Below are 25,484 nucleotides of genomic sequence, written 5' to 3'. Positions count from 1 at the left end.
TCCAGGACAGCCAGGACACACAGTCTGTGTGCCTGTCTTGAAATCCACCCCCACCACCCATGGAACATCAGAGATGCATGCAGGTCATTGTGAAAATGTTGTCTGTAAAAAGAGAGGGCTAAAGAAAACAGTGTTTGTTTTACCTCATCAAGATCTTTTGTCTCTCTTCCCAGTTCATCATCATCTTCATCAGAATCAAGCTCTGGTCCAATGTAATTCCCAAATTCATCATATAAGTCAGTATCCATGATGCTAAAATTTAAGGAGAGAAGAGTTAGGACCTTTTCCACCACACGGGCAGGTGCTGACTGGGGACTGAGTGACTGACCAGTCTACGGAAGAGTATCCCCAGAGTGCAACCTTTCTCCACTTCTCTGCCTTGGTTCTTTCTATCTTGTTACAGCCCACACTCTTTATTTAGGGACGGAGTCTTTGTTGCCCAAGCTGGCCTCAAACTCATCCCTAAGGATGACATAATTCACAGAAGTTAGTTTACCTCCCTAGAGTGAATTATCATGGCCTAAAACCTTATAAAGTACCTAGCTGGGAAGCCTGATGACCTGAGTTCAATCCTGGAAACCCACAAAAAGCCACATATGGTAGTGAGTGTCTGTGATCCCAGGCGGCCTACAGGAAATGGAAGGCAGAGATTCTCTGACATTAGAGCCAGCCAGCATGGTATTGGCAGTAACGAGGAGACCCTATCTCAAAACAGGGCAAGAGAAGGACCAAACCCTGAAGGCTCTCCTCTGACCTCCACCTGCAAGCCACAGCACACCTGACCCTCACTCACTATACAGAAACATGCAAACATATACGCAGAGAAACATACAAAGTATGATTATCCAAGAATGGGAACTTATACCTATGATCCTACATATACCCTGATAAGAGAGATCCTGTCTCAAAAACAAAAAGAAAAAACAAATGTTGGTCAACCTAAAACTTGACCTTCTTGAGGAGACTCCCCCTGCTCCTTTGTGTTCACATGCCAATAACCCAGATGTCACCTAGCATAAATAGACACTTAGTAATGTTAAGTGAGTGGAATGTTTCCTTTTGAAATTCTGGTATTTCTTGTAGTAGACTAAATATCTCTGTGACATCTGCTGAGGACTGACTGTAAATAAAACACGGGATTAGAGTGCCAATCACTGGGAATTAAACATAAATCATTACACAGACTCTGATACACCTACTGCTTTTATTTCTAAGAGGCTACCACAATTATGTTCATTGTATTCTCCCAAGACTCCCATCAGGTGTTGGTACAAACTTTTAAAGAAAGTTGTTTACTTAACAAGCCAAGCCCATGTCTGCCTCAGGACTATTGTCATTCCCATTGTCCTCTGGATATTTATACCTTCTTAATTCATTTAACTCACCCCTCTCCTTTAATGCCACCTATTTGTCACTCTAAAAATCTCTCCACATATCTTGCCATACCACCCTTACACTAATCTCTTAGTGTGTGGTAGGGAGCTTAAGATCAAATCCTGGGCCTCACACTCTACCAAAAACTTCCCACCGACCTACACCCCCGGCCTAAGTAAATCAAGGTTTTGCCTGGGTAGTATTTAGGGAACACGTGTGTGTACCTGCTACTGATGTTAATAATAAAATCGGAGCAACACGACAACAGTGCCAGGGACAAAAATAAGCCCTCAATACGGTTTGCTAGTTTTGTTTTTTGGGGGGTGGAGTCGGGTAGAGGGTGAATTAATGACATGCTTGCTTAGTTAAGTAAAGCTAGTCTCTAAATAACCAAAACGTCATCTTCCCGCTACAACGCAGATGCCCAAAGGAATGCTGAAATCTTTTCTGTTTTGGCTTTTTGAACCAGACCCACTGCTTTGCCTTGAACCTGCACCAATATTCCTGCCGGTATCTCCAGAGCGGAAAAATAAGGCACTAGCCATCACAACCAGCTTGGATGCTAGTTTGAAGATGGAGACAGACTGGCGGTGAAGCAGGCACCGATGGAAGGGGGTGTGGCAGGGGCCTGGGTCTTCACAGCGCCCCCTCTGCTAAGGGACAGGGTCTTAACCACGCTGGGGACCGCGGAAACGCCGGAATCGACGGTGTGTGCGCGTGTTGGGGGTTGGTGTCTTTCATTCCCTTTCCCACGCCAGAATTCAATTTACGCGTTCGTTAAGCGGAAGGGATAAATACTATATAAATCGCCTCGTCCCAAGCTCACGGTTCTCTCGTCCCCTAACCCCCGAGAGTACCCTTCCCCGCCAGCTCACCCGCCGACTGCTCAGCCGAGCGCCCCTAGTCCACCGCCTGAGCCCGCGCTTCCGCCGCACGCCGGGACAACGTCGGCGCCCGGCGCTAGGAAGGACCCCGAGCGCGTCGCCCGACCGCTTCGCCTCGGAGGACAGCCCTCTGCCTAAGGAACCGCTTCCAGGAATTCTGGCCTCGGAGACATAAACGGGAAAAGTCAACTTGTTGGTCCTCAAAACGAAGAGTGAACTGCCCCAGAAAAAAGCAAGGCCGGAGGATCCAGATTATGATCAGGCGCCTTGGGACAGCCCAAAAGGAGGACCCTGCGGGCCGGTCACGTGGGCAGGCTAGTGGCGCCGTTGCTAGGCAACAACCGCTGTTGGTGGAGCTGTGCTCTAAGGTTTTCTAACAGATCCGGGGCGGGGTGGGGGCCTTTCTCGAAAGAAAGCAAGGGGTCCAAGACTGGGGCTGCTGGGTGAGGGTTTAGGGACAGTAAAGGGGATTGCTCTAGTCATTCTATAGTTGAGGAAGGCTTAGAACTCGACGGGGAAGTGGGGCGGGTGGCGAGAGTCTGTAGTCTCTTTTGCTCCCAAGGCTAAGCCTAGAGGAAAGATCAAGATGAGCTCAGAAGTTTTGGAGAGAACAAACTGGGCTACATAGCGAGATCTCCCCACCCCAAAATATCGCATAGGATCTGAGACACTTGAGTACAATTGTTGGCTGACCAACACAGCCCACTTCTTGGCGTTCCATTTCCCATCGTTGGGGTCGGGTATGGCTGTGGATTTGCTTGGGAACCAGCTCATTTCCTGCCCTAGGGCTGATCATAAGTGAACTAGGGAATCTAGCTCCGGTTCACCAGGATTCTGAGGTGCAAAGAGGTATCATAAGTAAACGTCAGAACCTAGACGGGAACTCATAGATAGATTCCTGTGAAAACAACCCCACCGGACACACACTAAGAGGCGGCAGAACTTCAGTGGTAGGACTGGAGATAATGCCTACACACCACACACTGGCCTGCAGCCCTGCACTGCTCAGGGATTTGGGGATGGAGGCCACTGAGCTTTTCCCTTTCTGACATTTCCCAACTCCCTGCTTTGTCATTGCTTTTGGTTAGGTGATGTTTTGCTTTTTTTTTTTTTCTCCATTAAAAACATTTAGTGATGTGTGAAATTTTGCCCTTGAGCTGGAGTAGATAATAAAAGAAGCCTCTCTGTCTCTGTCTCCTCTGTGTGTGTGTGTGTGTTGTGGTTTTGTGTTTTGCTGGGAATCAAACCCAAGGCATTCCCATTTGCAAGGCGAAGTCCTACCGCCGAGACAGCCCTTTGTGTCTAAAATATTGTTAGAAGCAGAGAACAAAGTCAAGACTTCAAACTGGAAACCTTTCTGTTCTGTTTTCAGTGAGAAGCCTTGAACATATTTTCATCACGAAATTCCATTTTACCTGTAAAGGAGGAAACTAGACTTTTGTAACACTCCAGAATAAGTATCAGAATTGCTTTGCATTTCACATTCTGGCAAAGAATCCCAGGGCGTCATCTTTACCTGATTACTAAACCTCTGCTGACACGCATTCCTCTTCCTCCACAGGCCTTAGCCATGGAGAGGAGCGATGTGATCAACTTCAAGGCTCTGGAGAAAGAGCTGCAGGCTGCCCTCGCTGCTGACGAGAAGTACAAACGGGAGAACGCAGCCAAGTTACGGGCCGTTGAGCAAAGGGTACCCACCTATGAGGAGTTCAGGTGGGCTTGCAGCTAGTTTTCTCAGGCCCTCCTGTCATGGTGGGCTACAGAAATGAAAAGCAAGCAGTCTAGCTTCAGATCATTTTGGGCTTCTGTCATGCCCCCACCCTCTGCTACCTGATGATCTTACCCAAGCTCCTTAACTTGTTTGAGACTCGATTCTGTCAGTAAGAGAGAGGAATGATTGTTATTACATGAGTTATTGCAGGTAAGGGGACGAGCACGGCATCTAGCCCATTTGAAGTGCATGAAGCCTTTCAGCTATCTGTGCTGCTGTTGTAGTAGTTGCCCTATTTCCTGTCAAGTCCAGCCAAAAAGCTGCCCCACACATAAGCAATCATTACGCTCATTCCCCAATCTCTATCTTTGACCCAGAGGTATTGTTCTCGCTTCACACCTGAAACCTCTGGAACAAAAGGACAAGATGGGAGGAAAGAGATCTGTGCCCTGGAACTGTCACACTACCCGGGAAAGGACTTCTCAGGATGTGGTCACTGAAATGCCCCAGGTAGGTGTGGGCCAGCCTCTCTAGCCCAGCAGGATTTCTCTGTGTTAAAGCTATGACCCTATCTTCTTACACAGCCCATACCTCTTCCTTCAGTCTCATGAAAGCCGACAGACAGACAGACAGACAGACACACACACACACACACACACACACCAATCCCAGAACAGCAATCAGATGGTGGTACTGAGTTGAAACATGCTCAACAGTCCTCTAATGTTCCTTGCCAGGTCAGGTGGTAGACGGTATAATGACCCTGGGGCAGTACTGGAGAGGAACCCAGCCTGTCAGACCCTTGACACTTTAAATTTCTTTTTCTCTCCCAGAGATTTATTGTACACTACTTTACTTTTCTCAGAGCAAGCTCTGACTCACTCTAAAAGGCCAAGAGCTATGTTTCCTTTCTCAGGAGGAAACCCCAGTACAAAGGAAACCTTCAGATCCTAGCCTGGATTCCTTTGGCCCACCCCTCCCTCTTTTCTCCTCCCTCCCCAGCTCCCTCATCTGAAAATGAGGCCGCAGAGTCCAGCCCTCCCTGAGCTCAGAGAACAGTTGCAGTGCTAACATGAAAACTCATAACCTGCCTCCCCCTTCGCAGTTGCAGAGAGGCAAGAAGAGCTCTGAACCTGTTTCCCTTTGAAATGCAGGAGAAATCACCCTTCCAGCCCTCCACTTCTGCAGAATTTTACCGGGATTGGCGGAGGCACTTAAGAAGTGGGCCAGAGCGCTACCAAGCCCTGCTTCAGCTTGGGGGGCCCAAGCTGGGTCACCTCTTCCAGATGGATGTGGGCTTTGGCCTTCTCGGGGAGCTGCTGGTGGCGCTGGCTGAGCATGTGAGGCTGAGCGACCGGGTGGCAGTACTAGGGATCCTGTACAGCCTGGCTAACACGGGGCGGTTCACCTTGAACCTGAGCCTGCTGAGCCATGCAGAGCGAGACAGCTGCCAGCGCTTGTTTCAGAAGCTGCAGGCCATGGGCACCCCCAGACCCACGCAGGAGGGCCTCTGCGCGGAGGAGCCATCTGCTGGGCTACAGGAAGAAGAAGGGCTCCTGCGGGAGCTGCTAGAACTGTATGGGGTTCAGTGATAGGACTGGCTGTCTTCAACATTCCCCAGTGGTCTCAGAAGGCATTTTAAAAAGACATTTTATGTATATGAGTGTTTTTCCTACATGTATGTATGTGTGCCATGTGGGTACCCAGTGCCTGTGGAGACCAGAACTGGGTGATGGAGTCTCTGGAAGTGTAATTGCAATGGTTGTGAGCAGCCATTCAGGCGCTGAAATCAATCCCAGGTCCCCTGGAAGAGGAGCCAGTGCTCTTAGCCGCTAAGCCATCTCTCCAACCCCCTTGGAAGGAATTCTGTGGTGTTTACCTTGTGTTTTCTGCAGAACTGTTGAAAGAATGGTTGTAAGAAACCCACAGCACTTCCCTTTTCAAGTAGTGGGCTTTCCCACTTTCCCGACCCATTATTTGATCTGTGTGGATCTGCAGGATAGCCAATGGTTGAACTGGCTGAGAGAGTTTTGCCACCTACCCCTCAAGCCTGCCACACCCCTAATGACAGACAACACTGATCAAAACTGCTAACCAGAACATTTATAACCCCGAGCCAGTGAATGAAAGCTAATCAAGAAGGGGCAAATGCTCCTCCATCTGAGATGCAGAATTTCCCCTCAGGGACTCAATTCTTCACAGGTGGAGCCTGGGAAATCCCCAAGCCTTTGACTCAGGTCTGGCTAGCATCCCAGATGACCAGCTGTGCAAGAGAGGATCTTCGTTATCTATCAGGTTGATGAAAGGATGTTCTCTTAGGCAGGCAGAGCAGAGGGTGCTTTCAGGTCATTCTAGATTCCCCTGGCCCATTTTTGGGTAAGTGCCAGTGTTCTAGGAAGGTGAGTGCTAAGTTCTAGAATGATTTTCCCTCAAGATCAGTCCTGGCACGTTAGAACAACATTTTGTACTTCAGCTGGGAATAAATTACCTCACCCTCAGCTCTCTCCTCTGCAGTTTATTGCTTCTTTTCCTGGCTGTTTGAACCTTTCTTTATCTAGTGGCCTCTCAGCAATGATTTCTAAAACGCCATAGGTCTTTGGCACCTCGATTTTTGCCCTGTCTCCCTCACAACCCTCCTTCCTACAAGCATGATGTTGGCCCACACCACCATGCTCCTGTGGGCCTGGGGCAGTCTCCAGGCCTTTGAAATTGTGGAGAAGGAAAATATTTTTCAAAGGACACCTTGCCCTGCTTTTCTGATGTTTGAGAATGCTGCCTACCTGACTGACATGAGCTTTGAGCTTCCCTGTCACTGCAAACCTGAGGATGTTTCTGCTGTGGTCTGGTATTACCAAAAGCACCTGGGGAGCAGCCACACCACAGTGCTCACAGACTTCGATGGACGGCTGCTTACAGAGGCTGCGTTTGTTCGAGTGGGCAGCAGTATGCTGGCCCGCTTCAGCATCCGCATGTTCAGCCTGTTGGTGTTCCGGGCCCAGACGGAGGACACGGGTTTATATTTTTGTGGCACCCGCGAGGGGGACTATTTTTATGCCTATGATGTGGACATCCAGAGCAATCAGGGAATGGTAGCCAGTTTTAAGGACATGGGCCAGGAGCCGTTGCCAGATGAGTACTATGGGAGCCTTCGTGTCTTTACTACCTTCTGGGAGTGGACCCCCTGTGACCGCTGTGGGGTGCGTGGGGAACAGTGGCGCTTTGGACTCTGCTACTTACAGAACCCTGGCCTCTCACCTCGATACATTAAGACTCTGCCCGATGTAGTGTCCTGTGGCTCTCGGGCCGTGCCATGGAAACTGTACCTCAAGACCAAGTATCACTCACCTGAACTCTTTATTCAGAGCTGCCTAGTGTCCTGTAAGAAGACGGAGAAGGTCGAGGAGGGTATGCTGGCGGTCTATAACTACGTGTCCAAACTGGGCAGCCGGCCCTGGGTGCCTCCGGTTCCCATTCAATACCATCAGCAGAGACTAGGTCACGGCCTCATCATCTCCTGTCCTGGGGCCCGACCAGAGCATGCTGTGGCCTGGGATAAGGACAGTCAGCCCCTCTACCGCACCCAGTACCTAAAAGGTGTGAACAGAACCATGAGAGTGTTCATTGACCACGGCAACCATCTCCACATCCGCTTCACCCAGCTGAGTGACCGGGGCATCTATTACTGCTGGCGGCAAGGGTTGAGAATCGCTGGCTTCCGGTTGGGCGTAACATCTCGAGGACGCTACCCAGCCACACTCTCGGACCCGGAGACTCGCACCGCCTTGGAGCTCACCCTGATGGGCTATCTGCTCATCACCGTCATCTTCATCACCATTCACCTCTGTCGTTGCTGTTGCCAATCTCATTATTGTCCCAATTTCTCCACCCAACCCCTTCTCCAGATGTGACAACCAATCGTGTTACAATACGTTTTTGTTAAATGATACCAGACGCTTCTGGTGGGCACCTTGGGCTGGGACACATGACAGGGTGATGAATGAGGCTATTAGTTACGCCTGCCTCCCAGTTTCCTGGGAGAAGCCTGGGTCTAATCTGGGATTGGAAGGAGCCAGAGGCAGGTCAGAGATTAGAGTCAGGAGGGAGGTGACCAGGTACATGTGTCTTCTCAGTTCGCACTCCGGCCACGAGCGAGCGGAAGTGGACTGTTCTGTCAGATCGCCTGTAAGTGCTGTTGACACTGGGGGTGCTTTGACTTTGAAAATTACCATGGGATCCTGGTTGAAGTGGATGGGGTAGGATGGAGAAGAAAGAAAAGTGGAGTGAGCCGGGCGGTGCAGGTGCAAGTCTCTAATCCCAGCACTTGGGAGGCAGAGGCAGGTGGGTTTCTGAGTTCGAGGCCAGCCTGGTCTACAGAGTGAGTTCCAGGAGAGCCAGGGCTACACAGAGAAACCCTGTCTTGAAAAACTAAAAAAAGGAAAAAAAGAAGAAAGAAAGAAAGGAAAAGAAAAAAGTGGAGGGAGCTGGCCCTTGCCATCCTCTGCTTCCCACTGCTGTGGGACCAGCAGAGCAGCAGGTATGAGGATGGAGGTCAGGGGCCACAATGGGTGAAGGAAGCGGAGAGTGAGCACAGGAATTTCTTGAATGATGGTGCCCAGGCGTGGGGGTTGGGGCTGAGAAGAGGGGTTGAACGAAGACCCAGGGCACCTGATCTCTGAGTAAGGCGGGTTTGACAGGCAGCTGCTGCTAGGCTCTCAAGACGTTCTGTGATAATGAGCAGGCCGAGTCTTCTCTGTCTTCGTCCCTTTGGAACAAATCAGACCCACTCCATGGAAGCCTATGGCACATGTCTTTATTTCTTGCCCAGTGAGCAAAGGCGACAACAGTGCTCTGACGGTTAGCAGAGGTGGCAAGGAGTGGGGTGGGCGTACGAGGTCCTGGGAAGAGGGAGGGACCTTGGAGGGGAAAGAAGGACAACTGAGCGGACACTTTCAGCTTGGTTTCTTCCCTACCTGCCCACCAATCAGCTCCAGAGAAGGTGCTCTAATATGAAGGCACTTGCCTCCAGGCTGCTCGAAGACAACATGCCTCAGTTTCCCAAACTGTCAAGTAGGATGATACCTAAATAGGTGGTATCATGTATATGCATAAGAAAGGGAATTGTCCCTTGGCTTGGAGAACAGCAGCTAGTCATCGTGGGGATGGAGAACCTTGGAAGGATGGTTGTGGTTCTTCTGAACTGAGAAGCAGCAGTCACATGGTGAGATGACCAAGTGGATGGGGACTGAGCAGCCAGGAATAGACCTTCACAACTGAGAGCAACGCAGCTGTGCCCTGCCCAGTGGAGGAAGTCCCCCCGACCCCATTTCAGTGTCTATGTGAGCACCGGTCATTCCCTGATTCCTAGGGTTCAGAGCCAAGTGTAACTGGTTACCTACAATTTCCAACTCCAATGTCCAAATGTGCACGCCTACAGCCTGAGCAGGGGAGCCTTCCCGGGCTCCCCCTCTCTGCATCCGCACTTACGGGTCAGGGAGCCTCCTCTACACCATCCAGTACACCTTCCCTCCCCACTTATGCCGTACATAGATCCTGCCAAGTGCTGAGAACCAAGTTTCCACATGCTCGTGGGCTGTCAACCTGCAGAGCTGCTCAGTGGGGCTGACCCACTGAGTCATCACTCCTGAGGGCCCTCCAGGACTGCCTTAGTGGCCAGTCCAGGTAGCAGGTCTGCCCCACCCACTCCTAGATTGTCAGGATTATTCTGGATACATAGGTCTCTGGCTAGAGATACTTTGCCTTGGGGAGTTTTCCTTTCGGTCTGAATTTTTGTCTTGCTCCGGCAGCCTGCGGAAACTCAAAGTCCGGTTCCCAGAGACCTCCAGCTCTGGCAACAGTTTCCATAACAACAAGGATGAAGGAAGTGATTTGTTAAGTCTCCTTGCCCTGCACATCTTTCCTTCCAGTTCTAACCTAGCTGGGGGCCTCTCCCCTCCTGACTGCCCCTTTTGGGGTGAGTATCCTGTTAGTTGGAGGTGCAGGGTATGTGCCATCCGTGAGGCTCAGCACTGACTGAGCCTTGGTCAGCACACAGGGCATAAAAACAAAGGAAAGGAAGCGCTGGTGTGGATGGGAACTGGGCCTTGCAAACAGGACTATCTGAGGACCGGTGGGCCCTCCCACTGTACAGCAAGGGCCAACAGGTGGGGCCACCTCACATCACGTCCTTGTGCTCCTGCTTCGACTCCTTAATGACCTGCAGGAACAGGGAAGGTGCACAGAGCAGGGTTAGGAGCTCAAATAATCCCAGACCCAGTTTGCTAGGCTGTGCATGCTCAGGCAAGCCCCCGACTGCCCTGGATCTGTCTTCCCTGGACTATTGCTGTGATTGCATCACACTGTGGTCGAATTGGGGTATGAAATGCCACTTGTGGGGCTGGAGAGATGGCTCAGTGGTTAAGAGCATTGACTGCTCTTCCAGAGGTCCTGAGTTCAATTCCCAGCAACGGCATGGTGGCTCACAACCATCTATGAGGGGATCTGACGCCCTCTTCTGGCCTGCAGATGTATGCGCAGCAGAGTACTCAGGCCTGGCATAAGAGCAACCATTGCTGCTAACACCCTAACAAATGGAGAAGGCCATTCTATGTCTATGCAAAGCTCTTTTGAGTAAAGTTTGAAAGCCTTTACCTCCTCAACTGTCTCAGAGTTGGTGGCCTCGGTACACGGGTTGCCCTTAGCACACTACCCGTGAAAGAGCTGGGAAAAGAGTGTTCCTGGTAGGACGTTCAGTGCCCTAGTACCAAGCTTTCTTCATTATAGCCTCAAGAACTCCCAGGGGCAACCAGAACCTTTCCTCACCTCACCATCTCGCATCTCCACCGTCTTTACCACGATGTTCCTCTTGAGGTGGCCTTCTGACACGGATTTGGTGTCCAGGCTGGTTTCTGCAGGTACGAGGAGAGGAGGCCTCCATGGGCTCTTGGGATACTAGATATCCTGCCCTGCACCCGACTCCCCCATCGCACGCCCAGGATCATGAATATGGGGCTAGCTAGCTAGTCAGGGGAAAACATAGCTTCTCCGAAGTGTCTGGAGGCTCCCATCTGCCCCCCAGGGTTGGGCACATCTGGCTGCTGTCCTGTTGCCCACTCCACCTTCTGTTCTGGTACTTGGCTGACTGACAACCAAAGGCTGCACCATGGAAGGAGCCTCAGTTTCCTCTCTTGCAAAATGGGATCACAGTACTTACTTCCCTGGGTCATGGTGAGGTGGCACCTAACTAATGTGTGGTGTACCGCGTGGTGCAGTCTAGTGATTAACACACCTGCGACCCTTCCACATCCCTATTTCCCTCCGTCACGTCTCTAGTGAACCTTGACTGCCTAGCACTTGGCACTATTGCCTTTTCCTGGTCAGCATGATTAACTTCCTAATGCTCAATTACACCCTGCACTATGCACGGCCAGTATTCCTAAATGGAATTTCCCCCGTATCCAAGAATCATTTAAGGGCCACATACAAGTAAAACGTAATTTGGTCCACCTCCCGCTTAGAGAGAAAAATACAACATGTCACACTCACTGATATTTAAAACGAAGAGTGGGGAACCAGAAAGCTTTATTCACTACATGAGCAGCCGTCCAGAGGGAACTAACCCCCTGGGCTGAATCAGCACTGAGTGAGGCAGTAGAACACTGGGGACACTGGGGACACGTGAAGCAAACACAGAGCCTGCAAATCCCAAGGGGACTACCTAGTGGCAGAAAGTGGCGAGGCAGAGGCATTGGCTCAGAGGGTTCAGAGCCTCTCCTTTGAGCTCCCAGGGACATGCTGCCCTTAACACTGGCTAGCTCTGTTAGTACAACCTAAGCTTTAGCATAGGCTAGCTCTGTTAGTACAACCTAACCTTTAGTGTAGGCTAGCTCTGTTAATACAACCTAACCTTTATCATAGGCTAGCTCTGTTAGTACAATCTAACCTTTAGCATAGGCTAGCTCTGTTAGTACAATCTAACCTTTAGCATAGGCTAGCTCTGTCAGTATAACCTAACTACACAGAGCGAACCAGGACCTAGGGTGGGAACAGAAGCTTCTGCACAGAGGACATGGCCCAGTCCCTTAGAGGGACTGGGAGGAGGGAGGCAAGCTGGGAAAGTGTGTGATTGAAATGCACGCTTCTGTCTAAGGGAGAGCTGGCAGGGCTCCCGCTACAATCGGGTGAGCCTGTATTGGTACAACTTGTATTGTGAGCCTTTTGAGATGTCTTGTGACTTTGTGGCCTTCCCCTTCTTTGGTGCTTTTGCCCCCTGTAGTGACAAGCAGTTAAGAGAGAGAGAGAGAGAGAGAGAGAGAGAGAGAGAAACAAGAACACAAAACACTCAGAAGGGCAAGAGCTTGTTTATGGACTGGCAATAGAACTCAGTTGAGAGCTTGTCAGGTTCTGCAGGGGCACAGCTAGGGGACGGGGACGCAGGCAGAGCGAGACAGGGACGGGCTGCAAGCCCTGGGATGCTGTGCTCTGTCTAGGGTCTCGGTGGAGGGTCATGAAGGTTCTCAAGGAGAGCCTCTTTGCCACCCCCCAGTCCCCAAGAGCAGTCCACAGGTACGGGGATCGGATTCAATACCCTTTCCCACAAGGCCCCACTATACTGACCTCGGATCTGGAGGTTGGAGAAAGTCTGCACAGGAATGGTGATGCTGAAAGGGGAGGGACAGATGATAGGGATGACGAGGCCGCCCTAGGACATCCCCAGGCTAGGGCTGGGCCAGGGCCAGCATGAAAAATCTCAAGATTCTTTCGAGGCCAGACAGACTCACTCTCTCTCTCTCTCTCTCTCTCTCTCTCTCTCTCTCTCTCTCTCCTCTCTCTCTACTGTTTAGACATTTCTTGAATACCTATTGTGCATAGGTTGAACACTCCGGTATACAAGGCTAACTTCTGAACAAGTTCTGAGTACTGAACTGAACAAGAGGAATTCTGGGACTGAGGTGAGCTCACCGGTTTTCTTCGCCCTCCAGTAATTTCCTGTAGGTGGCGATCTCGATGTCCAGGGCTAGCTTAACGTTAAGTAGATCCTGGTACTCTTGCAGGTGGCGGGCCATCTCCTCCTTGAGGCTTTGGCCCTCCTCCTCCAGCCGAGCCAGTGCCTCCTGGTAACTCGCCGACTCCCGCGCATGGCGCTCTTCCTGTTCCCGCATTTGCCTCTCCAGGGACTCGTTCTGCGGAATGGAACTGACTGATCGCTTGGCCGGGAGATTCCGAGAAGCTTCCAGGCCCGGACCCCTGATCCCGGATCCTGCCGCCAACTTTTCAGATCCTGTCCTTCTTCGCCTACGCCATCCTGCTCCCCCCATCCCTGTGCCCTTCCAGCAACTTCTTGGGTGGTGGCCGCTGCCCCATTGAACCAGTGGTCCCTGTCTGTGCTCACCGTGCCTCGCAGGGACTCCAGGTCGCAGGTCAAGGCCTGCAGTTGGCGGCGATAGTCATTAGCTTCGTGCTTGGCCTGGCGGAGCAGCTCCGCGTTGCGGGAAGCAGCATCTGTGAGATCTGCAAACTAAACCGAGAGGACCTGAAGTTGAGGGAAGGTGGACTGGAGCCTTCCAGTGGGCCAGGGCACAGACCAGGGAGTCGCCTGGGCTGGGAGATAGACATGATCTCTGGAAAACCAGGAAAGTGGGGTCGACCTCAGGGCTTCCACCCCATCTTCTCTGCCTTCTACAGTCTGTATAGATGGCATTGTTTTGACCAAAGTACCAGGCACACAGTAGGCACAGTAACGCAGGATATAGACTGACAGAGGCATCAAAAAGGCGGACTCTCTAGTGAGATGGGTTAGAATAGGAAACATTATGCCTTTGTCACTTAGGAGCTGTGTGACACTGGGCAAGCTAGTGAACCTTTTAGCTATTATTAACTTTTATTGCTATTACAGGAAATAGCAGGAAGACTTCCTGGAAGAGGCAGGCTGGCCTACAGGTACCTTGGACCGATACCACTCCTCTGTCTCTTGCATGTTACTGGTGGCCATGGCCTCGTATTGGGTGCGAATCTCTCTCAGGGCTGCTGTAAGGTCTGGCTTGGCTACATCCATCTCCACATGCACTTGCTGTTGGGCCAGCTGCTCCCGGAGTTCTCGAACTTCCTAATAAGGTAAAAGAAGGAGGACTGAGGCTCAAGTCCCAGGCCCAGGCTACAGCTTGGGCTCTCCCAGACTCACACTTCTGTCTGTCAGATACGGCAATAGCTCAGGGAAATGGGGCAGCAGTTACTGGGGGAAGTGCGTAGCCTAGGCTCATGGACAAATGCCAGACGGTGGCAGACACCTTTAATCCCAACGAGGAGTGGGAGCCTAGATCAGGCAAATCTCTATGGTTTTGAGGCCAGCCTGATCTATATAGCATGTTCCAGGCCAGCCAAGGCTACCCAGTGAAACCTTGTCAAAAAGTAAAAATAAAACCCTCAGTGGGTATGGAATGAGAATTTGAGGGTATCTTCCTCCCAGGACTGGATAGTCAGGAACTAGGCATGAATGAATATGTCTTACAGCTAGGCTCTGAGGTCAGAAAACAGAGGTATGTGTGTGTGTGTGTGTGTGTGTGTGTTTGAGACACACGCACAAGTCTTCATGAGGCTCTCCTGTAGACCAGGCTGGTCTCAGTTTTTCTGTGTAGCTGAAATTGGCCCTGACCAGTATGAACGCGCCTCTTCTACCTCCCACAGGCTGAGATGCATGACACTGTGACAGGTCCTCAGAGGGGTTTCCAGCTGGGTGAATTTGGGGTGTTTCAACTTCTCTGGGCTTCAATGTCCCCACCATTGTGAAAGGAGGTAGTGATAAGGTTCACAGAGCTGATGTGAAGGAGAAACTAAAGACTTGGTCCTGGCCTGGCAGTGGTGGCGCACGCCTGTAATCCCAGCACTCTGGGAGGCAGAGGCAGGCAAATTTCTGGGTTCAAGGCCAGCCTGGTCTACAGAGTGAGTTCCAGGACAGCCAGGGCTACACAGAGAAACCCTGTCTCAACAAAACAAAACAAAAACCACAAGACTCGGTCCTGTGCTTCTCATGATCATGGCGGTGGGGGTCTGCATATATTTTCCAGGGGTAGTAACTACTGCACACACACCCTTAGTCTCTGTGTCTTCACTCTTTCTCTCATTTTTTTTTCTTCCTGACAGTTGGTGTCTCCGTGTCGCTCTCTGAGCATCTCTGCCTCTGTCTGTCACTTGCAGCGTCTTGTAAGATGCCCCTCCCCTGGCCTCACCTCCACGATGCCTCTGTCTGTCACTGACAGCGTCTTGTAAGACGCCCCTCCCTGTCCGTCCCTGGCCTCACCTCCTCATGGATCTTCCTCAGGAATTGGATCTCCTCCTTCAGCGATTCAACCTTCCTCTCCAGATCCACACGAGCCAGGGTGGCGTCATCTGCCTCCTGGAGTGAGGAGAGAGTCTCTTTGACCTCAGAGTGTCCTCCTTCCTACAGTTTCCAGCCTTGTCTTCCCCCTCCCTATGGGGATCTTGGGAGCAGCCAATGGCTGTGTGTTGGGGGGGATAAGTTCGGGGGCTGTGTTTGGTGGGCTGCCACCGGCCTCCCTCCCGCATCCGCTCATCTCTCTGACCTGTCTATACGCAGCCAGGTTGCCCTCTGCCTCCAGCCTCAGGTTGGTTTCCTCTTGGAGCCTGGGACAGGGGACACAGTATGGATTGTAGGTTTTCCTGAGGACTCTTGGATACCTGTCCTAACCTCCAGAAGGAGGGGACTGTCACAAACCGATCCCGCAGGTAGAGTGTCAGGAGGAGTAAGTAACGGAGGTTCCTACACAGAGGCCTTGGCTGAGAGGGAGAGCAGATAAAACCTTCCGCCTTAACTCATTACCGAGGCGCCTTATCGGGCTTGGTGCAGCTGCTCTTGCTCCCACCAGCGTGTCCACCGGCGTGTGCTCACTGTCACTGACACCAGTGCCCCTCCTGCACCAGAGGGACACCAAGCAAAGCACCAAGCCCCAGAGTCTGGTTACAGTCTTTTAGGACAGATGGAATCATGACCGCTACAGCTACACCAATCAAAATGGCTTAAGCAGGGTCAAAACTATGTGGTAGGGGCCGTCTGGGCCCCTCAGGCCTGCCTGCTCTTTCTTTTCTTTTCTTTTCCTTTTTTTTTTTTTTTTTTGGATTTGTTTTTTTTCAAGACAGGGTTTTTCTGTATAGCCCTGGCTGTCCTGGAACTCACTCCGTAGACCAGGCTGACCTCGAAATCAGAAATCCGCCTGTCTCTGCCTTCCCAAGTGCTGGGATTACAGGTGTGCACCACCACCGCCCGGCTGTTTTTCTTTTTTAAAGATATATTTATTATATATAAGTACGCTGTAGCTGTCTTCAGACATCCCAGAAGAGGGCATCAGATCTCATTACGGATGGTTGTGAGCCACCATCTGGCTTATGGGATTTGAACTCAGGACCTTCGGAAGAGCAGTCAGTGCTCTTGACTGCCGAGCTATCTCTCCAGCCCCTTCCTGCTCTTTCTTGTGATTCCTATATTTCAGAGACCAGAGCTGCCTTGTGGACACAAACCTCTATTGTCATTCATAGTGCCAAGTGAATGAAGAAATAAAAAAAAAGCACCTGCTGCCGGGCGGTGGTGGCGCACGCCTGTAATCCCAGCACTCTGGGAGGCAGAGGCAGGCGGATTTCTGAGATCGAGGCCAGCCTGGTCTACTGAGTTCCAGGACAGCCAGGGCTATACAGAGAAACCCTGTCTCGAAAAAAAACCAAATCCAAAAAACCAAAACCAAAACCAAAACCAAAAAACCAAAAAGACCAAACCATACAACAACAACAAAAAAGTACCTACTGGCTCACACCCCTGGCTACCCAACCCAACAACCTCCCACAGCATGGAGGTGCCCAGAGAGCCCAGCTCCCTTTGGGAATCAGATCCCTGAAGTGTTTAGTCTCTTCCTGGCTATTCCAGTCATATTAGGGAACAAAGATAGCTCTCCCTTTCCCAGACATGGGGAAACGCAGCAGCTGGGAGGCCCCCCTCGGGGGAGCAGCACCCTCCTTTCCAGATGCCCCTCTCAGTTCAGTGTCTCTGCCCGCTAGCTTCCCCTTCTCACTTCTGCCGCAGGGTGCCGAGGTCCTGTGCGAGATTGTCCCTCTCCACCTCCAACCGGGCACTGTTGGCTGTAAGCTGGTCCAGCCTCAGCCTCAGCTCCCGAAGCTCCGCCTGGTAGACGTCGGCCAGTTTGGTGGGCTCCTTGGCTCGAAGCTGGTTCAGCTCAGCTGCCAGCGCCTTGTTTTGCTGTTCCAGGAAGCGGACCTTCTCGATGTAGCTAGCAAAGCGGTCATTGAGTTCCATCATCTCTGCGCGCTCGCTGGCCCGAGTCTCCTTGAAGCCAGCATTGAGCGCCCCGGCCAGGGAGAAGTCCACCCTGGCAGGGAGTGGAGGAGTCATTCTAGACAGGGAGACCCGCGGCATGGTACCCAGGTGTCGACTAGGACCGAGGCCCCTGACCACGGTCTCAGAGGAGGCATAAGAGCGGCGTGCAGAGGTAACCCGTCTCCGCTCCATCCTGCCCTGCCTCTGCTGGCTCCTGGGATGTCAGGGCCTTTATGAAGGAAGGGCTGGGCTGGATCTGCCCCTGACTTCCTGGCAGCAACCCATTGAATAGCCTGAGGGGGTGGAGCTGGGACCCGGCCCAGCAATGGGGAGAACTCCTCTCACCCCACCGAGGTCACTGTACCCAGAGTCAAGACTTTCCTGGGAACACCAGCCTGGCTTCACCACTGATCAAAGAACCTTTCTGGTAAATAGGTCAAGAGAGGGCTGAGGCAACAGCTTAGTCCATAAATTGCTTGCCTGTCAAGCATGAAGGCCCGAGTTCTAGCCACAGATGAATACAAAAGGCCTGGGTTGACAGTGCATACTTGTAACTGGGTGACAAAACTCAGTAGGTTTCCTAGGTCTCAGTAATTGGTGAGTTCCAGGCCCCAGGGGGAAATGCTCTCTCAGAAAACCAAGGCAACAGTGCCCAAAGTTGACCTCTGGCCTCAACACATGCATGTGCACACTCATGAACATTTGTGTGATAAACACACGTGTGTGTACACAAGTGTGCAAGCACACACACAGAGACAGAGAGATACAGAGAGACAGAGACAGAGAGTGCACAGCTGGGTCAGGGATGCTGCTTCCTGTTCTCAGAGCCTGTAAGCCAGGACGGCCCCAACTCTGTACTTCTCTATGGGCCTGTGAGATGCTAGGAATTTGAAGAAGCTATTCCCTTCTTCCAGGGTCAGCCTGTATTACAGTTCCCCTTGACTCCCCATTCTCAACAGACATGCAGAGTCCTCTCCTCTGAAGCCCTCCAACACTATCCCTGAAGATCAGGAGTGGAAGACTGTGGCGGGAGCCCTCTCTGTGACTCTAGGGTCAACTTGAGCCTCTGGCTGTATGTTTAGCAGGCACGACAGAAGGTATGTGCGCAGATCCTAATGGGATAAGACAGCAGGCTTCATTCCAGAGCCCCTCTATGGCCTCTTATGCAGCCCAGTGGGCCATTTCTCCCGGTCCAGCTTCCTTTTGCTCCTTCCAGAGCCTGGCCCCCGACAGCGACAGCCCCTGACAGAGTAGTTATGAACGAGTTGGCTGTGCTTGCTGGAGTCTTTCTTTCTGTAACAGCCTGTCTTCCCGGCCACCTCTCATTCTCTCAGATTTACCTCCTTTAAATTCTCATACACCAGGCCTCTGAGGGACATGTAGGTCTGGGAAACCAAACTCCACCCTCATCAATGGTGGGGAGAAGGCTGTTGCTGCTTGAGACTTCAGGCCCATCTCTCCCCTCCACGCAGGTCCCTCCCAGGCGCCTTAGCCATCTGTGCCCTTGGGCTTCTGGAAAACAGACAGCTCTGCTCCCCCCGCCCCCGCCTTGCTCTGCCCATGCTTGGGCCCCTGATGTCTGCTCCAGGGCACTTGCTGAATGGAGCCTTTCTCTCTGCCGCCAGTGAGGCATGCGACAAGGGCAGCCCCATGGGCCGCTTTTGTCCCAGGATGCCAAGATGTCAGCCCTGGGTGCAGTACAAGCTCCTAGCTCAATGGACTTCTCGGAAAGCATCGAAGGGGGCCTGGAGTACAGCGGGAAGCAGGCTGTGTGCCCGCCCCTGACCATTATGTCTATGCCAAGGTGAGTCATTCAGCGGGCACAAGGAGGAGGTCCTGGGGGGTGGCCAGCCAGCACTGCCAGGTCTCCAGCTTACAGACAAGGCCTGGCTGCTTGCCCCCTCCCAGTGCTCAAGCCAGTTAAGACCCCTGAGTTCCTGTCATAGCAACATCCTATATTCCATATCAGGGACATGGCATTTGAGCATACAATGGGGCTGCTTGCCGAGGTTCCCCTAGTGAGTCCCACCAGAGGGAAGGGAAGAGTGTCTTGGGTTCCAGTCACATCTTTCCCAATCCCTAACAAAGGCATAGTGAGGAAGATCTTGAGAGAGGTTCCCAGTGACCTTGAGACTGGTCCTCATCATGTCCCCCTGGAACTCGATATGGATCAAGCAGTTAGGGAATTCACAGAAACCCCAACTGCCGCTTCGGGATTAAAGGCTTGTGTGGCCACTTTCTGCCCCCGGTGACTTTTGATAATCCTAAAAGTTGGGAAGGTAAAGAGTGGGAGGGGGGTCTTTAAAGGAAGAGCCTTACTAGAGATTAGCCTTAAACTCAGGACACATCTCACAGAATAGGGGTGGCCTATCTTTGCAGGTCTAAACAAAATGGGTCTGAAGGGAAACAATCCAACGTGGGCGGGACAGGTTTGTCCGCAAAGTTGGAGAAGAATCCCTCCTGTATTAGTCAGGGTTCTTTTGTTTTGTTTTGTTTTTGTTTTTGTTTTTGTTTTTGTCGAGACAGGGTTTCTCTGTATAGCCTTGGCTGTCCTGGAACTCACTCTGTAGACCAGGCTGGCCTCGAACTCAGAAATCTGCCTGCCTCTGCCTCCCAAGTGCTGGGATTAAAGGTGTGCGCCACCACCGCCTGGCTAGCCAAGGTTCTCTAGAGTCACAGAACTTATGGAATGTCTCTGTATAGTAAGGGACTTTATTGTGATGACTTACAGTCTGCAGTCCAACTAACCCAACAATGGTCAGCTGTGAATGAGAAATCCAAGAATCTAGTAGTCGCTCAGTCCCACGAGGCTAGTTGTGTCAGCTGATCTTCTGTAGAAGTAGGTTCCAACAGGTGTGCTGGCTGGTAAGTGCAAGCAGGCAAAGAAGAGTGAGTTCCTTCTTCCAAGGTCCTCATGTAGGTCTCCAGCAGAAGGTATGGCCCAGATTAAGGTGTGTACCACCATGCCTGGATCTAGGACTTGCTTTGTCCCAGGCTGACCTTGAACTTAGGGATCTCCTTGCCTCAGTCTCCTGGGATTGAAGACAAGTATTCCCTTACCTGCACCTAAGCTTTTCACGGCCCAGACCTCAAGATCTCCATGTCAAGGTCCAGGTCAGAAACTGTGTCTTCCAGACTCAAGATCTGGATCACAGGTGGGACCTCCAATTCTGGACTGTAGTTCATTCCAGATACAACCAGAAGTAGCCACCACACCTCCTGTGTATGTGAGTTTGTTTCAGAACCAGCCAAGGAGCAGCTCTCCAGCCCCTGGTTCTACAGCCCCCTCCCTCGGGTCCTGATGCAGGCCCAAGTCCCGCTCTGATCCCACTGATCTTTCATATCCTCGCTATGTTCTCAAAGGGTCTTCGTGCATAGAGACAAAAGAAAGACATTCTTGGTTGCAGTTGATGTACTAACTTTCATTATTAGTATTTTTATTACACATTCACTATAGAGAAATCAGAAAACACATATAAGCAATATAAATATTTAATTAGCCATAGTTTTGCCACATGGTGATAAACACAGCCAGATTTTTCTACACACATAAATACATTTTTTTCAAAACAAGCCTGTACTGCACCAGTTATTTTGTAATTTGCTTTTCTTTCAACAATATGTTGCAAACATCTTTCTAAATCAATAAACATTTACCTCTATCATCGTTTTAACAGCTGCATCGCTTTCCACTCCCTGCTTTCATTTAACGAAGCTTATTGTTGCACAAACAACAATTGTAAGCCTTCAGCCGACTTCCCAGCCCACAGCTCACCATACCCATGCGTGTCTGCCCCAGACAGGCACTTGGTGGGAAAACATGCAGTCCCCCTGCCCTCCCAGTCACCACTGGCATACCTATTCTCCTAGCCTGGCTCATGCCTCATCCTCTGGTTGACTACTTTTCAACTTTCCCAAGCAGAACTCTCCAACACCAAAGCCTCAGGCCAAACTCCAGCAGACTTTTAGACTCCACAGCAGGGTGCTGTCAACCATGAAGACAGATGCTTGGATGCCTCACTCCAGAGCCTGCAGCCAAGCCAAGCTCTGCTTCAAGCCAGAGTGGGGATAAGATGGCCTCCTTGTGTCCCTCTCCCTGTATTAAAGTTTGACAGATGATCTTTCGCCTACCGGATAAATCGTCAACGCCTCCTGCGACAATTCGACTCCCAGTCTCAGCTCATAGACACAGTTCCTGGTGGCTCCCAGTCTCAGAAGTGGCCATGTAATTTGAGTGTCACCTGCTGACTCTGCTTGCAAACTTGCCCTGCCCAGTGCAAGACTGGCTGAGCCCATCCCATGCTGGTGCCTGAAGGAGGGGAATTGAGGCCCACGGCCACTAGATGGCAGTGCTCAGCTGCCCAGGCCTGGCCACGAAAGCTTGGTGTCAGGAACAAGTTTTCCTAGCTGTTGTTGGCTTTTCTAAGGTCCGCCTTTGTGTCCCTCCGTTGGCCATTCTGTTTTGTTTTTGTTTTCCCTCTAGATCCGCCTCAGCTGTGGCAGTGTCCTCTTGAGGAGAAAGCACGACTTTGGTTCCTGGGGGGCTGTGACGTTTCAGATGATACAGTCTGAGTCTTCATTTCCCTATCTGTGAAATGAGGACACATCTTCCAAGAGCCTTGTGAGGATCATGAGAGACGCTCACAGCAGACACCACTGACAAACCATTTCGTCCATTTCAATAATGCCTCCTACTTACGGACTGTCAGTGTTTCTGTGATGGCCAGGAGGGGCAGGAACTTGAGTAAGGCCTGCCAAGTTCTACTGCCTCCCTTGGGTGTATGTGAGACCCTTCCAAAGAAGACCACATGGGAGTCTGGATAGGACCAACGTCCAAAGCTGGGTAAAGAGAGTGGGATTCAACGCCATTTTCTCGAAGGCCTCTAGCTGCTGGTGGCTTCAAGTTCTACAGAGACATAGCCGAGTTCTTATTTCTTTCTCGTTACTGTTGTTTTGTGAGCCAAGAGTCTCATATAGCTCAGGCTGGCCTTAGACTTGCTGTGTATGTAGTTAAGAATGACCTTGAACGTCTGACCCTCCCACCTCCACCTCTTGAGTGCTGGGATTCCTTGTGTGCACCTTGCCTGGTTTATTCGATCCTGGGGCTCAAACCTAAGGCGTCACGCATGTTAGAAAGCACTGTCTATAACCACAGCCCAGCCCCACGCTATTTTCAAACTGTGTGGAGACTGAAGTAGATGTTGCCCACCCAACCCACTTTCTTGCCTCCCCATCCTGGTGGGCTCTGTTCTCCCTTGCCTTCCCGAGACTTGTGGCTCTTAACTTCATCTGACTCCAGAAACTCTTGGTGTGCTGGGGACTTTCATGCCTGGGTGCCCTGCGCAGCTCGGCCTGATGAGCTGATGAGCAATCTTCCCCTACGGGTGGGGATTTCCTGATGCTAGAATCTGGTGTCCCCACCCAGATCAAGACACCACAGGACAGGGCGAGCTCCTTACCCATTGAAGCTTCTGTAGGTAAGGGCTGTCTCTGTCTTCACTTGGAGAGGACTTGCCTCAGACCAGGGACCATGCATTCTCCCACTTAGAGCCTGTGCCCCAGATAGGTTCTGCTGACTAGAAATCAGCTTCCGTGGCTGCAGAATGATCCTAGACTGGACCCCAGAATCCCTTCATCTTCCTCCTTGGGCCCCGCCTCTGTCTCTTGTTACTGTCATCAGCTCATTTACTGCCACAGGTCCTGGGGCAGGCGGCTGTGGCAGGGTTAATAAGCTCAGGCCCTTTCTGCCTCGCCGTTCCCAGCCCCACTACAGTTTGTCCTTTACCTCTGAGTCTCTTACCCTGAGATCGGCTTTTTAATTGCCTTCCCAGTCTGCTTTGCGCCCTCTCCCCATATCCCCTCCCCCAACTTGGGTACCTTAGGGAGGGTGACGGGCAGGGACCAGATGCGGCCCTGATGGGAGAAAAGGGCTGATAACCACCATTTCCAGCCTAGCAGCCTCCATCCCCCCACCACCTCACCCCCCACCACCCGCAAGTAGATAGGATGGACCAATGGATGGGGCTGTGCTGAGCAGAGGAGAGCTGTGAGGCTTGGTTGAAACATACTGCTCTACCAGAGGAGCCGAGTTCAATTCCCAGCACCCTCATGGCAGCTCACAACTGTCTGTAATTCCTGTTCCAGGGGATCTGACATCCTCACACCAATGTACATGAAATAAAAACAAATAATCAGAAAACAGTTCTCAGAGGTCTCGAGGTGAATCTGGTCCCCTCCTCCCTCAGCAACATTCATCCCCAGCTGTCCTGGATCCCTCATCACAGAGCAGAGACGAGCCAGCATGGTGGCACATGCCTTTGGCCAGGGCATCACTTTGAGTTCCAGGCCAGCCTGGTCTACACGATGAGTTCCAAGACAGACAGCACTCCATAGAGAGACCCTGTCTCAAGCAAGCAAGCAAGCAAAATACAAAAGAACTACGCAAGACCAGACCACATGACTTCCATTCCATCTGGAACCAGGAACCCTCGAGGAGCAGAGGCCAGAGCCAAGAGGCCATTGCAGGGAGACTCTGGAGACAGGAGTATGACTCCAGGACAGAATGCATGAACTGGCTGCCAAGGAGTCCCCGGGTTGGGAATCTGGGAAGGGAGCATGTTGAAGGCTGCATGCCGTGGAAACCCAGGGGGTAGATCTTGCTGTTTTATGTCATCACAGGGACAGTGCCAGGCCTTCTTCCACCACAAAGGTTTCCGGCTCTCGGCCCCAAGCCTGACTTTATGAACTGGGATAAATGTATATGCCCATGGAAGGTCCAGATCTGAGCCTCAGTGTGAGCAAGGGGGTGGTGACTCTAGGGGGTGTGGGGGTGACAGAATTTTTAAGTTCACTGGAGCAGGCCGCGATGATGCAGGGAGAGGCGGGCCTATGGTGGCCGGGGAGGCATTGATTGCCATGTCTCGTGGATGACTCTATGAAAGAACAATCCAATTTCGGAGTCTCATTGCTCATTCGAGTCAGACGGAAGCTGGGTGTCAGCTTGCTGCCCTCCCGCAGTCCCAACTGCCTATGGCAAGCAGGACACCACCCGGCGAGCTCTCGGCCTGACCTCCTGTGATTGAGGGCAGGAGCTGCACGTGCTTGGTCCCATCAGCCCAAAGTCTTTGTCCATTTTATGGGTCACCCGAGAGCACACTTTGTACCGCAGAGCACAGATGTTTGCCAAGTGAATGCTAGCTGCCGGACAGCCTTGTCAAGAGTGACCTCTCTCCCACTGTCAGGCTGCCCCCAGCCCTGGCAAACTCTACCTCACGCAAGGAACTTACTGAGCATTAGCATGCCCTCCTGGCCCTGGTTACTGGTTGCCTTGCCCCATGCCGACTGCCTCTGCACCCAAAGGGCGGTAGTGATGATCGGAAGCGGTAAAGTATGTGAAGACCCCAGGAAATGGGGAAGTTATTCCATCAGAATCTAGCGTCACTCAGCATGGCCTCCTGAAGGGGAAGCACCGAGCCAAGCTGTCAGGGGATGCAGATGCGCATCTGTGATGGCTTCGAGGGAGCCGTGGTACACAGGGGAACAAACTCATTAAGACTAATTGGAGAGGCGGGAACCCCATGCCTGAGAAAGAGAATTGATGTCTGTTTGCTTCAAAAAGGAAGTAGTCCGGTGTTATGTAAAAAACCAGATAGTGTGCTGGATCCCAGACATTGCAGTCCCACTGCAGACAGGATGGGCGGAGGCGCTCCATTTGGTTTCTCTTCTCCACTTGACTGGGTGAGCATCAGCTCTGGGACACAGGTTGGCAGCACAGGGATGCTTGTCCACCCTCTTTTCCTTGCTGTCCCAACAAAGGACAGAACTGAGCAGGAGGCGCCCAGGCATGCAGGGGTGACTGCTCCCCAAAACAGGGAGAACTCCTTTGAGGCCGGCAGCATTGTTTACACACTATTCACAATGTGCTAAATACCCTTAAATGTTTGTTTTCAGAAGCAAGTTCAACACAAGCTCCTCTAATTTTGTTTACACTATTAATTCACTCAGCCAACCATGTCTTCATGGAGAGAAGAGAGATAACCATGTTGAATTGCTACGCGACCCAGTGAATGGAAAGGAAGGTGGAGGGGTGGGGGGAGGAGCAGGCTGCACTGGACTCCAGCTGGGACGCACTTGGAGATCTCCCTGGGACTTGGGTATCACCAAAGGCCATTCCGGACAG

The 25,484-nt window shown here is 51.7% G+C and overlaps 4 protein-coding genes across 5 annotated transcripts in view; 2 read left to right on the top strand and 2 right to left on the bottom strand.

Moving 5' to 3' along the window:
* The window catches only part of Eftud2 (elongation factor Tu GTP binding domain containing 2), a 39,026-nt gene extending 36,674 nt beyond the window's left edge, over positions 1-2,352 (bottom strand). Inside the window, exons 1-2 of the mRNA XM_052196345.1 lie at positions 2,250-2,352; positions 144-252 (exon numbers count right to left, since the gene is read on the bottom strand). Of these exons, the coding sequence (XP_052052305.1) occupies positions 144-248 (105 nt within the window). The 5' untranslated portion in view covers positions 249-252; positions 2,250-2,352. The remainder of the gene's footprint in view (positions 1-143; positions 253-2,249) is intronic.
* A 215-nt stretch (positions 2,353-2,567) lies between these two features.
* Ccdc103 (coiled-coil domain containing 103) lies at positions 2,568-6,437 on the top strand. Of its 2 annotated transcripts, XM_052196364.1 has the most exons (4): positions 2,568-2,626; positions 3,820-3,971; positions 4,347-4,479; positions 5,124-6,437. In XM_052196364.1, the coding sequence occupies exons 2-4, from the start codon at positions 3,829-3,831 to the stop codon at positions 5,559-5,561; spliced, it is 714 nt and encodes a 237-aa protein (XP_052052324.1). In that variant the 5' UTR covers positions 2,568-2,626; positions 3,820-3,828; the 3' UTR covers positions 5,562-6,437. The 2 variants fall into 2 exon arrangements, with proteins under 2 accessions (XP_052052324.1, XP_052052325.1); XM_052196365.1 differs by lacking the exons at positions 2,568-2,626; positions 3,820-3,971 and having other exon boundaries at positions 4,404-4,479; positions 5,075-6,437.
* Positions 6,438-6,617: 180 nt separating this feature from the next.
* On the top strand, positions 6,618-7,877 carry Fam187a (family with sequence similarity 187 member A). Its single transcript, XM_052196356.1, has one exon. The coding sequence runs from the start codon at positions 6,618-6,620 to the stop codon at positions 7,875-7,877; it is 1,260 nt and encodes a 419-aa protein (XP_052052316.1).
* A 919-nt stretch (positions 7,878-8,796) lies between these two features.
* Gfap (glial fibrillary acidic protein) lies at positions 8,797-17,502 on the bottom strand. The gene is made up of 9 exons (XM_052196367.1): positions 17,043-17,502; positions 15,546-15,606; positions 15,263-15,358; positions 13,910-14,071; positions 13,358-13,483; positions 12,928-13,148; positions 12,583-12,626; positions 10,789-10,874; positions 8,797-10,183 (listed from the first exon to the last, which is right to left on the bottom strand). The coding sequence occupies exons 1-9, from the start codon at positions 17,495-17,497 to the stop codon at positions 10,142-10,144; spliced, it is 1,293 nt and encodes a 430-aa protein (XP_052052327.1). The 5' UTR covers positions 17,498-17,502; the 3' UTR covers positions 8,797-10,141.
* Positions 17,503-25,484: the final 7,982 nt, after the last annotated feature.

The sequence above is a fragment of the Apodemus sylvaticus genome, chromosome 10 (assembly GCF_947179515.1).
Source record: "Apodemus sylvaticus chromosome 10, mApoSyl1.1, whole genome shotgun sequence".
Classification (NCBI taxonomy): Eukaryota; Metazoa; Chordata; class Mammalia; order Rodentia; family Muridae; genus Apodemus; species Apodemus sylvaticus.
The sequence above is the reverse complement of the archived record's forward strand: the minus strand, read 5'-3'. Positions and strand labels throughout refer to the sequence as shown.

What these genes read in the sequence shown, in the direction of transcription:
- Ccdc103 (XM_052196364.1), top strand. Translation starts at nt 3,829, where the DNA reads ATGGAGAGGAGCGATGTGATCAACTTCAAGGCTCTGGAGAAAGAGCTG. An exon ending in CCCACCTATGAGGAGTTCAG is followed by an intron (nt 3,972 to 4,346) that starts GTGGGCTTGCAG and finishes TCTTTGACCCAG; the next exon opens with AGGTATTGTTCTCGCTTCAC. An exon ending in TGGTCACTGAAATGCCCCAG is followed by an intron (nt 4,480 to 5,123) that starts GTAGGTGTGGGC and finishes TTTGAAATGCAG; the next exon opens with GAGAAATCACCCTTCCAGCC.
- Fam187a (XM_052196356.1), top strand. Translation starts at nt 6,618, where the DNA reads ATGATGTTGGCCCACACCACCATGCTCCTGTGGGCCTGGGGCAGTCTC.
- Gfap (XM_052196367.1), bottom strand. Translation starts at nt 17,497, where the DNA reads ATGGAGCGGAGACGGGTTACCTCTGCACGCCGCTCTTATGCCTCCTCT. An exon ending in CTCGGCACCCTGCGGCAGAA is followed by an intron (nt 15,607 to 17,042) that starts GTGAGAAGGGGA and finishes CCCCTGTCCCAG; the next exon opens with GCTCCAAGAGGAAACCAACC. An exon ending in CTGGAGGGCGAAGAAAACCG is followed by an intron (nt 12,627 to 12,927) that starts GTGAGCTCACCT and finishes CTCCCCTTTCAG; the next exon opens with CATCACCATTCCTGTGCAGA.